This window comes from Pipistrellus kuhlii, unplaced genomic scaffold, assembly GCF_014108245.1.
Source record: "Pipistrellus kuhlii isolate mPipKuh1 unplaced genomic scaffold, mPipKuh1.p scaffold_m20_p_3, whole genome shotgun sequence".
NCBI classification, from domain to species: Eukaryota; Metazoa; Chordata; class Mammalia; order Chiroptera; family Vespertilionidae; genus Pipistrellus; species Pipistrellus kuhlii.
The window spans coordinates 15660078-15671421 of NW_023425529.1; the positions used below are offsets into that span (position 1 = coordinate 15660078).

An 11344-nucleotide genomic window follows, 5' to 3' on the forward strand; every position below is an offset into this window, starting at 1 on the left:
CCCTCGGCAGCGAGAGGGGAGGGCAGACTTGCTAGAAGAGTGTGAGGCGGGGGCAGCCACTCCTGGCAGGGCCTCCTGAGGAGAGCCCCCCATAGGGCACCTCCCACAGTTCCTTTGCCGGGGGCCTGGCTCCTGCCCGCTCCCGCTACCCCTTCTCTGTGTGTCCTTCCCTGTCTCACGTGTGGTTATGTAATGTCATCCTGGGAGCTCTTTACTATACATGGAGTGATCCCCATTTCACTAATGAAGAAACCGAGGCCTAAGGAGTTAAGTTACCATACCCTCCAAAGGCAGGGCTGGGATTGGAACCCAGTCCTGTGAAAGTTGTTCCTTGTATTACCTGTACTGGATTGTGGGGAGGCCTCCCCTATGTAGGAATGGAAAATATCTACACTGACCAGATGTTCCCCAGGGGTGGGGGCAGGGTGGGGGCTCCTCTGGCCTTTGATTACGCCCAAGTTATAGATGGAGGAGGGAAACCACAAGTATCGGTGGCCCCAGCCAGCAGATGACAGGTGGGAAAGTCTTGTCGAATGTCAGGAGAGCGATGAGCACACTGTCTGGGGAGCCAGGACCTGCCTCTGGGAGCCTCACAGGTCATTGCAGGCTCTCCCCACCTCCCACCCCCCATGGCCACTGGTCCTACCTTCCATGACCAGGATAAGGATTGGAAGGCACAGTCTCACAGAGACACAATGCATGTGTTTTTTCGCATTAACACAGCTTTAAGCTCTAACAGAGGAAATGGATCCTTTGCAACTGGACCCCTTGCCTGGGAAAGAGCTCAGCTTTGAAGACTGCGTTCAGGTCGCAGAAGCTCAGGGAGCAAAGGATGATGCAAGTGACACTAGAGCATCCGTCAGCTGGGTGGCCACTTGGGTCTAGCCTGGCCCTGCCCTTCCCTGAGTGCATTCTGAAATTCAGTCATTACGGTCCATGGGCAAAGAGCTAAGGAGGCTTCATACACTGTGTCCCCTTCCCACTTGGCCTGTGACACCAGCCTTGGTATTGACCCATCGCCCTCTTCCAGCAGCATGCCATCTCCACCCCTGCTGCTATTCCCAGCATCAGGAGGTCCCTTGCCCAGGGGCACTGACCATCTGCAGGGCAATCCACAGGCCAGCCAACCAGGCAGCTGGCCCATCAGGGAACCTGAAGGACCACAGCTTTGAAAATAGCGAAACAATGGCTAGCCAGACAAAGAAGCAAGTGAAAAATAAATGTTCCAACATTCAAAACAGGCCATAGTGAAGCAGAACAGCTGACAGGCAGCCTTATAAGGGCCTTGTCTGCTGTTCAGGCCCTGAGAGAGTCAGCCCGTCAGCAGTATTCGTGATCCCTGGCTGCAAATGTGCTGGGGAACTTCATTTCTTGGTCTCCGGCCAGCAGCCCTTCTTAACTCCTTGGTGTCCTCCCAGAGCCTAGCCACTGCATGAGGGAATCCGGGAGAGGAGTGGGGGAGGATGGTGAACCAGAGGCCGTGGACATGCACACTCTCAAGGACCGTTCCCCTTCTATGACATGGTACCTGACACATTGCCTGCACTCAGCTGACTTCCCTGTTTCCAGCTTATGATCTGGGGCAGCTTGTCTGGTTGTTCTGTGTTTCTTCATCTTCCTTATCCTGAAACTGGCAGAGTCTACACACCCACACCTCTAGGAGGCAGAAACCTCTGTGCTTGGCAGGTGCACTCGTTAATGAAAACGGCCATCAGTGGGATGGAGAGGGACCAAGAGAGCTGTTGGGGTTCCTGGGAGCCCTGATTATGTTCATTGGAGATAATCAACTGTTCTAAGCAAGTGGAGGCCAGGAGCTCTGCTGGGTTTTGTTCTCCACGCAAACAGGTGTGGTGAGTGCTTTTTGCAAGATGGGGTTGAGGTGGTGACAAGAGGCTGATGTGTCCTCCATCCAGCCAATGCCAAGCCCTGATAAACAGGTGAAAGGACACCCGGGCATCTGTCACTGCTACACTAAGGGCTTTTTGTAAAAACTAGCTATAATGTCAGCCTGGGTGGGGGGGGGAGGCAGAATAAACAGCCCTTGAGCAAACTAATACAGTAATCCTAGAGAAGGCTCTGTGACAAATAACTTTTTCCATGAGTCAGATGGAAAGCCCACATTCACTTGTTTTATAAAGGAGAACGCTTTGTTATCTGCATGGCCGGCCCTTGCTAACAAGCTGGGGTGGAGGCTCAGGGGATCTTAGCAAGGGGGATCCCTGCAGGGCTGGCCCTTTAACAGCAGCCCACTCCCCCAACTTCCAGGGAGGGCCCTTGCAGATGACCCATCATATAGCTGCTGCTAAAATCCCCACAAACAGCTTCCAGGGAACTAGAGAGTGTGAAGCCCAGACACCCCCGATCTGCAGCTGCTTGAGCACGACTTAAAGCCAACAGCACCCTTTGTCCTAAAGTCTTCATCCGCTAAGCCCAAGAATGAATATTATTATCCATTAGGAGAATATTCTTTATATATATATATATATATATATATATATATATATATATATATATATAGTTGATTTTTTTACAGAGGAAGGGAGAAGGATAGAGAGCTATGAACATCAATGAGAGAGAAACATCAGCCAGCTGCTTCCTGCACACCTCCTACCGGGGATGTGCCTGCAACCAAGGTACATGCCCTTGACCGGAATCGAACCTGGGACCTTTCAGTCCGCAGGCCGGTGCTCTACCCATTGAGCCAAACCGGTTTCGGCTAGGAGAATATTCTTTCTCTCTAGCTATCTATCTCTCTGCACTGGAAATGCTTTTCCCTATCACAGCTCCCTAATGCTACTCACCCAACTCTCTGACTTCTGCTAGCGTCTCCAAGCCTTACCAACTGGGATCTGGACTTAGAGAAAACATGTCTCTGTTCATTCCCACTCAACAGATTTCGTGTGTTTGAAAATCCTTTTGATCTCTTAATAATCCCTGTTTATTCAGTCCCTGTTTTGGAGCTCAGAGAAGTGACTCGTCCTCCTTGTCTTGTCCTGATAAGATGGGGAGAAGCTGAGGCCATGTCACTGCCTCGATGGACGCACGGGCTTGGGCCCCGCAGTATGGGTCTGCCCAGGAGGATGGTTCTTGACTCAAGGACAAGCTGCATTTGTCCTCTTGCCCAGTCTGAGCCAGGCATGCACGGGAACAATACCCATATTCACACAGCAGAGGGGTTTGCCAGTAAACCCACGTGACTTGACATCACGACAGATGTGGGGCAAAGGGGGCAGAGACACAAATGCTCCCTTGTGTGCGTTCTGCAGGTGCTGCCCGTGAGCTTCAGACTGTACGGTTTGTTGCCTGCAAAGCCTCGCCCTCGTAATAGGGGTCCAGATGTGGACCAGTGAAGTCACAGGCGCCTGCCCAGGGTTCTCACTGCAGTGTCCTGTTGTGTATTGTGTGGAAATATCATAGATTCCCTCCCTTTCGGCCCCTATTTCAAGAAAGTCGCCCTGCTCCCAGTTAGCAGGGAGGGATCAGCAAGTATGTGAAAATTCACCATCATGATTCATAATTGTCCCCCATCCTTTGCATTCTTAAAATTAACAGTAGCTGAAATGTGTTGTGCACACCTTGACGACATGTCTCTCCATCTTCACAGCCACCTCGTGGTGGACATTACCATCCCTGCTTTGCAGACAGAAAAGTGCTGCACAGAGAGATTAGGTGGCATTCCCAGGGTCACAGTGCCCACTCTCAAACGCAGACATTCTGGGCTTCAGAGTTAGAAATGCTCCCTGAGGCCCTAACCGGTTTGGCTCTTATCAGTGGATAGAGCCATCGGCCTGCCAACTGAAGGGTCCCAGGTTCGATTCCGGTCAAGGGCATGTACCTTGGTTGTGGACACATTCCCAGTAGGGGGTGTGCAAGAGGCTGCTGATCAATGTTTCTCTCTCATCCATGTTTCTGACTCTCTATCCCTCTCCCTTCCTCTCTGTAAAAAATCAATAAAAAATAATTTTTAAAAATAAAATAAAAAGAAATGCTCCATGGGGTCCACTGGGGGAGACTCGGAAGGGGGTGGTTCCTAAAGAACAGCTGTGACTTCTCCAGAATAGAACTGCAACCTGGGCCCCTCTGGGCATTCCGGGGGGGGGGGGGGGGGGGGGGCGGGGGTGACTAGGGCTAGTATTGCTCCACTGGGTCCCCCGTCCCAGGAATATGCCTTTTGTTGGGCATAGTCAGAAATTATAAAAGACACTGCCCTTCTCATCGCCCCCTCTCCATTGGTCACTAAAATTGAAGGCTTAGAACGCATCACTCACGACCCACCTTTAACAAGAGGATTGAGCCTTTTCACCCTTAACCTAGAGTAGGTTAGCCTTTTCACCCTTCACCGAATTGCAACCGCAAGATCGCCGTCCTCTCATTTTACTGACAAGGAAGTTGAAACCCAGAGAGGGAACATGTCTTACCCATGATCACACAAAACTTAGTAGCAGAGTTAGGACCCAGTCAAGGGTCTCCTGACCCCAGGCCTATCTTCTCTACACTACAGCAAGCTGCTCTGCCTTTGCCAACACATACCCTTGGGTGTTACTAACTGTGCATGCCTCGCTGCCACCCATGGCAGGGCTGGCTGCTGTGTGCACAGCCCCTTGCTGCTGGAAGCTTGCCCTGACAGCCTCTTCTGCCAGGTAGAGGCTGGCAGGGGCTCATCAGAGTCCCAGGAATTTACCCGGAGTTTGGGAGGAGGGTCTGTCTTCATTGGCATAAGTGGATTCATCCAGCTGGAAACAGGTGGCAGACTAGGCCAGACTGTGTCCTTCTAAACCCCTTGTAAAACCTGGGGCTCCCAGGGGTATTCTTTGCCCCAGTAAAGGCACCTTCTAGGAAGGTTGAGGGTAAAGTAGGAGTGAGGACCTGATGCCCTGGGGTCCTAGAAGAGAGACTGGTGGGAAGGAGCTTGAGAGCAAAGGTGGAGGGTGACAAAGACACGGAGGGAGCACATCATAGAGAGGGAAAATGGAACCGCAGAAAGCAGCTGGGCCTCCACGCTAATCTCTCCGTGTCTTGTCCTCTGTGCTCTCGCCTCAGGAGTTTATATTCTGATTGGAGCTGGTGCCCTCATGATGCTGGTGGGTTTCCTGGGCTGCTGTGGGGCTGTGCAGGAGTCCCAGTGCATGCTGGGATTGGTGAGTATCCTTTCTGTGTTCTCCACACTCACTCCAGGGCCCCCTGCCCCAGAAGTCCCATAGAACAGATGTGATGGGGTGGGGTAGGGTGGGGTGGGTGGAGCTGGGCGGGGAGGGTAAGGTAAACAGGATAACCCAAAGGCTTGAGCTGTCCTCAGGACCCCCTAGGGTCCCTCCCCTCAGGGTCCTACCCCAGCCTCCTGGCCTGGCAGCTGTCTTATCCTCTCCCCCGTGGTGGTGCCTCCCTCTCTTCCTCTCTGGAGTCTCTCTATCTTATCACTTTCCCTCAGGTGACTAAATGCCAGGACTTTGTTTTTCCTTTTTTCGAGGGCCACGTTTGCTTTCTTTCCCTGAATCCACAGGTACCTGTGCCTTCTCTTTTTTCAAAAACTTGTTACAGTTTTCCTCAAACTCCAGAGTGTTCTCACTTATTTCCTCAAATCTCTGTGGCTCTGTGAGTGAGCAGTGGTATTTTACCATTGGCTCCTCATTAACTCCTCGGGAATATCAGTGTGGGGGTCCCCTGTGCCCAGGCCTTCCCTGCTGCAGCTTTCCCTCCTCGCCCGGGCTTAACTCTCTCCGCTCTCCCGCTTCTGTGAACAACTCCATCTGTGTCCCCAGGTGCCCGGTCCCAGAGAATTGCTGTTCTTCCTTGTTTGCCAAAATACCCTTTATCTTTCTGGTTGGCTAAGATTGTTCCTCACCCCACCCCCTTTTTTCTTCTAGTTCTTTGTCTTCCTCTTGGTGATATTTGCCCTTGAAGTAGCTGCGGCCGTCTGGGGATATCAGCACAAAGATGAGGTGAGTAGTTTCTGTAAGATCTCGGGGCCTCCGGTGGTTCGGGTTTGGGAGTTTATGGGTGAGGGGTGAGCCTGTGGAAGGCTGTCCTGGCTGCCCACCTTGGTCAGCTTTCATCGCGCCTCTTATTTCACCACATTCCCACATGCCCTCAGAACGTGAGCTTCCCCAGGGCAGGGAATGTGCGTATTTATGCTACCCTGGGTGGTACTGTGCCAACCACTGCTTCCAGTTCCCCAAACAGTGTTGGCACAAAGTAGATGTTCAGGAAATAGTCACTGTGTATCTGTGCATGTGTCTCACACTTCGGCAGCCCTTCCCCAATTCTTCTGGAAAAGACAGCTTAGGGAAACACTGCTTTCTGGGCTATGCGCCCTTGCTCTTTTACCTAAACTATAAACATGAGTCGAGCACTGCACAAACTGTTGCTCTCATTTTTTTAAAAAAATATATTTTATTGATTTTTTTTTTTACAGAGAGGAAGAGAGAGGGATAGAGAGTTAGAAACATCAATGAGAGAGAATCATCGATCATCTGCCTCTTGCACACCCCCCACTGGGGATGTGCCCGCAACCAAGGCACATGCCTTTGACTGGAATCAAACCCGGGACCCTAGAGTCCACAAGCCGATGTTCTATCCACTGAGCCAAACCGGTTTCGGCTGTTGCTCTCACTTTTAAGGAGCTTTGCCACCTAGTGCGGCAGACAGACATGCGTTTGATAAGTCACAGGAGTCACTTATATCCAAAAGTCCCATTCCTGGAGAAGAGGGCATTGACTCAAACCTTGGATGAGAGAGAAGATTTCAGGAGGAACGTTGGTGGGAGACAGGAGGGTACGTCCCAGCAAAGAAAGGGCCTGACCCAGCTGAGCGTGGGCTCCATGGGGAGACCAAAGCGTCAGGGGCCAGGATGGCCACCCAGAACAATGTTCGAGAAGGACTGTGTTGTCGTGTTGAGCAGGAGGGAGGAAAGCAGAGAGACACCAGATGCGGGAACCCCGTTTTTAAAAAAGAAAAAAGAATGATTTCATGAGTCAGATGATAGAAGCCATAGTCCCGGAATTAAGCAGGGGTAGTGATGAGAAACACTGAAGGAGGAAGGCTGGATGTTGGTCAGTTTATTGATATTGTAGATTTTGGGGGGACCAAGAGATAGGCACTCATTAAGTTGGGACAAACCCAGTTACAGGAGGATGATAACATCGTCTTTCTTTTATAATAGGTAATACTTATCCCAAATTTACTTTGTACCAGACACTGTGCTAGGAGCTTACCATGTAATGTCACATTGAAATTTTCACAGCAATCTCTCGGGTAGGGATTAATACAATCTCAGTCCTAAAATGCAGAAAGTGAGGTACAGAGGGAGGGGCTTGGTTAATTTGCCAAAAGTCGCACAGCCTCTGAGTGAAGAAAAATAGAAAGACAGAAGCCCGAGGAACTAGCCAGATCAGGAATTGTGTTTTGTTTAAGTTGAAGAGACAACATTTTGTTCATAGATAGAAGGGAAGGAGCTGGCATATCCCCAGTGGGGGGTGTGCAAGAGGCAGCTGATCGATGACTCTCTCTCATCGATGTTTCTAGCTCTCTATCTCCCTTCCTCTCTGTACAAAATCGATAAAATATATTTAAAAAAAAAAAAAAAAAAAAAAAAAGGGAAGGAGCTGAGTGGGACTAAAAGGACCAACCTTAGGTGCAGGAGAAGGGGAAATGACTGGCACAGAGTTCCTAGAGGATGTGGGAGGAGAGCGAGGGGTCCCAGAGATGGCACAGGGGAGAGGGGGAGAATAGGGATGGGGACAGTCTGCTCAGTAACATTTCCTGAGCACGGGCATTTGTTGGCTGAGTGTGAAGAAGAAGGAACAGTGACATTTGTTCATTTGTTCTGCTGCTCTCTCTCTCTGTTGGTCCATCACAGGTGATTAAGGAACTCCAGGACTTTTACACGGACACCTACAACAAGCTGAAAAACAAGGACGAGCCCCAGCGGGAAACACTGAAAGCCATCCACGCCGCGGTACGTCGTCTTTGCATCCTCAGAGCATGTGCACACGGCATTTGCTGTCCCCAGACCAGTGCGTCTCTATCTCAATCACTTTTGTGTTTGTTTCTCTTACCCCATCCCTGCCCTTCTCTCCCCAGTTGAATTGCTGTGGTGTGGCTGGGGGAGTAGAACAATTCATCTCGGACATCTGCCCCCAGAAGGATATACTCACATCCATCACCGTGAAGGTAAGCATGAAGAGCAAGATCTTTGTGCCCCTGCCCGCTTGCTCTGGGCAGATCCCATAAGGGTAGAAGTGAAATCTGCCCTCTCGTTCTGGAAGGACAGTCATCTAAGTGCTTCACAAATATGCCTTCCATCTGCAAGGTTCCAGGGTGGCCACCTCATTTCTCCCCTGCCTTGGCGCCTTCTGTGTCCCCAATGGCAGCAAAACAAAGGCCAGACCAGGGAAACAGCAAAGTGTGTCTAGCTGCCTGCAATGATTTGGCACCCTGGAACTGCCCATTGCTGCCCCATGTTGTAGCCTCCCCCAGCACTCAAGGCATCAGGGTCAGGTGTGCTCCGAGTCCTGGACATCTGCTTTGTAGACTTGCAAATGGCTCAAGATTGTAAACGAGAGCTAATGTCCAAACTCCAGAAGAACAAGATGTAACCCAGATAAGAAACAGACCCACAGCAGGGGCTTACCCCTCTTTCTTCTGTGATTTCTTATCCAAATATGTGGCACCCACCTCCTATTCCTCTCTCGGTTCTCCTTTCTATCCACCAACCAAGATACCTGAACACTCCTGTCCCCTCCCCTATCCCTGGAACCACCAATGCTCTGGGTGTGAAACGGGTTCTGTGGGAGGAAGGAAGGAGGTGTGAGCAGGGATCGTGTGTGACCAGGGTCTTTGTTTGCCCCCCTCAGTCCTGCCCTGAGGCCATCAAAGAGGTCTTCCACAACAAGTTCCACATCATTGGTGCCGTGGGCATCGGGATCGCCGTGGTGATGGTGAGTGTCCTGGACATTGGGGCTTGGGAGGGGAGAGGGTCTTCTTAGTAGTTAGCATTGATTAAGTGCATGCTCTGGCCAGGCGCTATCTTAGGTGCTAACACATTTACCAGCTGATTGAATCCTCACCGTACCTATGAGGTGGAGCTCTTAACAGTCCCGTGTCAGAGACTAAGGGACAGAGAGACAGAAAGGTTGAATAAGTTGATCAAGGTCTCTGAGCTCATGAGTGAAGCTTCTGGGATTTGAACTTGGTGTTCAAATCCACTCTCTGAACCATTGAGGTTCAGGGGTACATGTAAGGTGAAGCCATTGCTGCTGGTCCATGGACCATGCAAGGATCTGGATCACCCCAGACCTGCTAGTTATCCTGGGGTGATCTTTGAAACATGTTTTCATCATGCGCCTGCTCTTCTTTCTCAAAAAAAAAAAGTAGTTCAGTGAAAGCTACATGGATGTGAATTGTTTCATCTCCCTCTGTAGTCTGAAAGGCATCCAGGGTGGACAGCCCAAAGCATCAAATAGTGTACTCTCTAGTAATCAGCTCCCAGGAACCAGCTAGGGTCGATGAGGTCCCCTGAGGTCTCCCCTTCTTCCCCAGTAGGGCATTATGAGAACTCTTCAAGGGACACAGAGCCCTTGTCTGCCCCTCACAAGACTACTCCAAAAGAGAATTGCTTGCTTTCTAAATGGTTATTGGTACCTCTCATCTGCATCTAGAAAAGCTTGGCACAGCTTTCAGTAAAAGAGAACACCATACCTTTTAAAATAGAATATAAAACTCGCAAAAACACAAAGGTGGAAGCAAAAGTTCCAGCCTGTGTGGACTATGGGAATATCTAAATGTGAACATTCAGGTTAGCTCTGAGTGTATTTGTCTCACCCAGGGAAGTTACTTGCATTAGCAAGTGGCTGCAGACTCTCGGAATCACACCTGTCGTGATCCCTCCCATTATCTAGCCTACACTTCCCTGCTTTGACATTTAATTCATTTGGCCTCTGATTCTCCTAGTCCAGTGGTTGGCAAACTCATTAGTCAACAGAGCCAAATATCAACAGTACAATGATTGAAATTTCTTTTGAGAGCCAGATTTTTAAAATTTAAACTTCTTCTAACTCCATCCTTCAAAATAGACTCGCCCAGGCCATGGTATTTTGCGGAAGAGCCACACTCAAGGGGCCAAAGAGCCACATGTGGCTCCTGAGCCAAGTTTGCCTACCACGGTCCTAGTCCTTTGTCTTGGTCTGAATGACTCATGTCTTTCCCTCATCAAAAGCCACTTTGTTCCTCCTACTCCTCCCTGTCTTCCAGATCTTTGGCATGATCTTCAGTATGATCCTGTGCTGTGCTATCCGAAGAAACCGAGAGATGGTCTAGAGTCAGCATGTATTCATTCCTGAGCAGGAAAGTTTACCCCTGAAGATAGATGGTTATTTTCCTGGGGTTTTATTTTTGTTGTTGTTATTTTTTTGTTGTTGTTTTTTCTTTTTCTTTTTCTTTTTTTTTTTGGCCACTAACTTTTAGTATTCATTCTGCAATTATAAACAAGAAAAAATGTTATTCTTTTTTATCTTTTTAATGCTTTATTCATATGAATAGTTGAGAGATTGAGGGACTTGTTTTGCTTTGGTTTATAATTTTTGGTCGTTTGTTTTTGCTTATTATGTTAGGCAGAAATCCTGCAATGAAAGGTACTATATTTGCTAGACTCTAGACAAAAGATATTGTACATAAAGAGATTTTTTTTCTTTAAATAGATTTTAAAAAATGTCTATCAAATTTAATCAGATTGTAACTTATGTTGAAGACAATTTGATACATAATAAAAGATTATGACAATATCCTGGACTGGTTTTGGGGTCTAATGGCTTCCTTTATTTATTTTATTTATTTATTTATTTATTTATTTATTAGACCTATGTATTTCTCAGATGTCTTTCAACTGCTTTCTGCTTTAACTGCATTTACATGAAAAGTAGGCTGGAAGGTTAGTCTTCCTACCTTGCTAATAAAAAAAGTGTGGAGAGATGAAGGGATTCTGACCCAAGGTCACACAACTGCTAATAGGATCAACACTAGAACCCCTCTTGCAGCAGTGTGTTGTGTCTTGGAAGTACAACAGTAAATGTGAGATCCCTGCTGGCAGGGACTTTGTTTTACTCACTACTCTTCCCCCAGCTCTTAGAACCTCGTGTCTGATGCATAGTAGCTGCTCAGTATTTATTATCAGTTAACATTTGTTGGTTGATAAATGAGTGTGTACCCATTATGGTTTGATCCAAGAAGCAGGATCTACACTAATAAAAGAGAAACATGCAAATTGATCATACCTCCACTACACCCACCAGCCAATCAGGAGTGAGTATGCAAATTAACCCAACCAAGATAGTGGTGGCCCCAGAGCTGG

General features: G+C 48.8%; 1 protein-coding gene across 1 annotated transcript in view; it reads left to right on the forward strand.

The window, feature by feature from the left end:
• CD9 (CD9 molecule) overlaps positions 1 to 10778 on the forward strand; it is a 35054-nt gene extending 24276 nt beyond the window's left edge. The window contains exons 3-8 of the mRNA XM_036454735.2: positions 5041 to 5138; positions 5865 to 5939; positions 7856 to 7954; positions 8080 to 8169; positions 8853 to 8936; positions 10249 to 10778. Coding sequence (XP_036310628.1) covers positions 5041 to 5138; positions 5865 to 5939; positions 7856 to 7954; positions 8080 to 8169; positions 8853 to 8936; positions 10249 to 10314 — 512 coding nt within the window. The 3' untranslated portion in view covers positions 10315 to 10778. The remainder of the gene's footprint in view (positions 1 to 5040; positions 5139 to 5864; positions 5940 to 7855; positions 7955 to 8079; positions 8170 to 8852; positions 8937 to 10248) is intronic.
• The last annotated feature ends 566 nt before the right edge of the window (positions 10779 to 11344 follow it).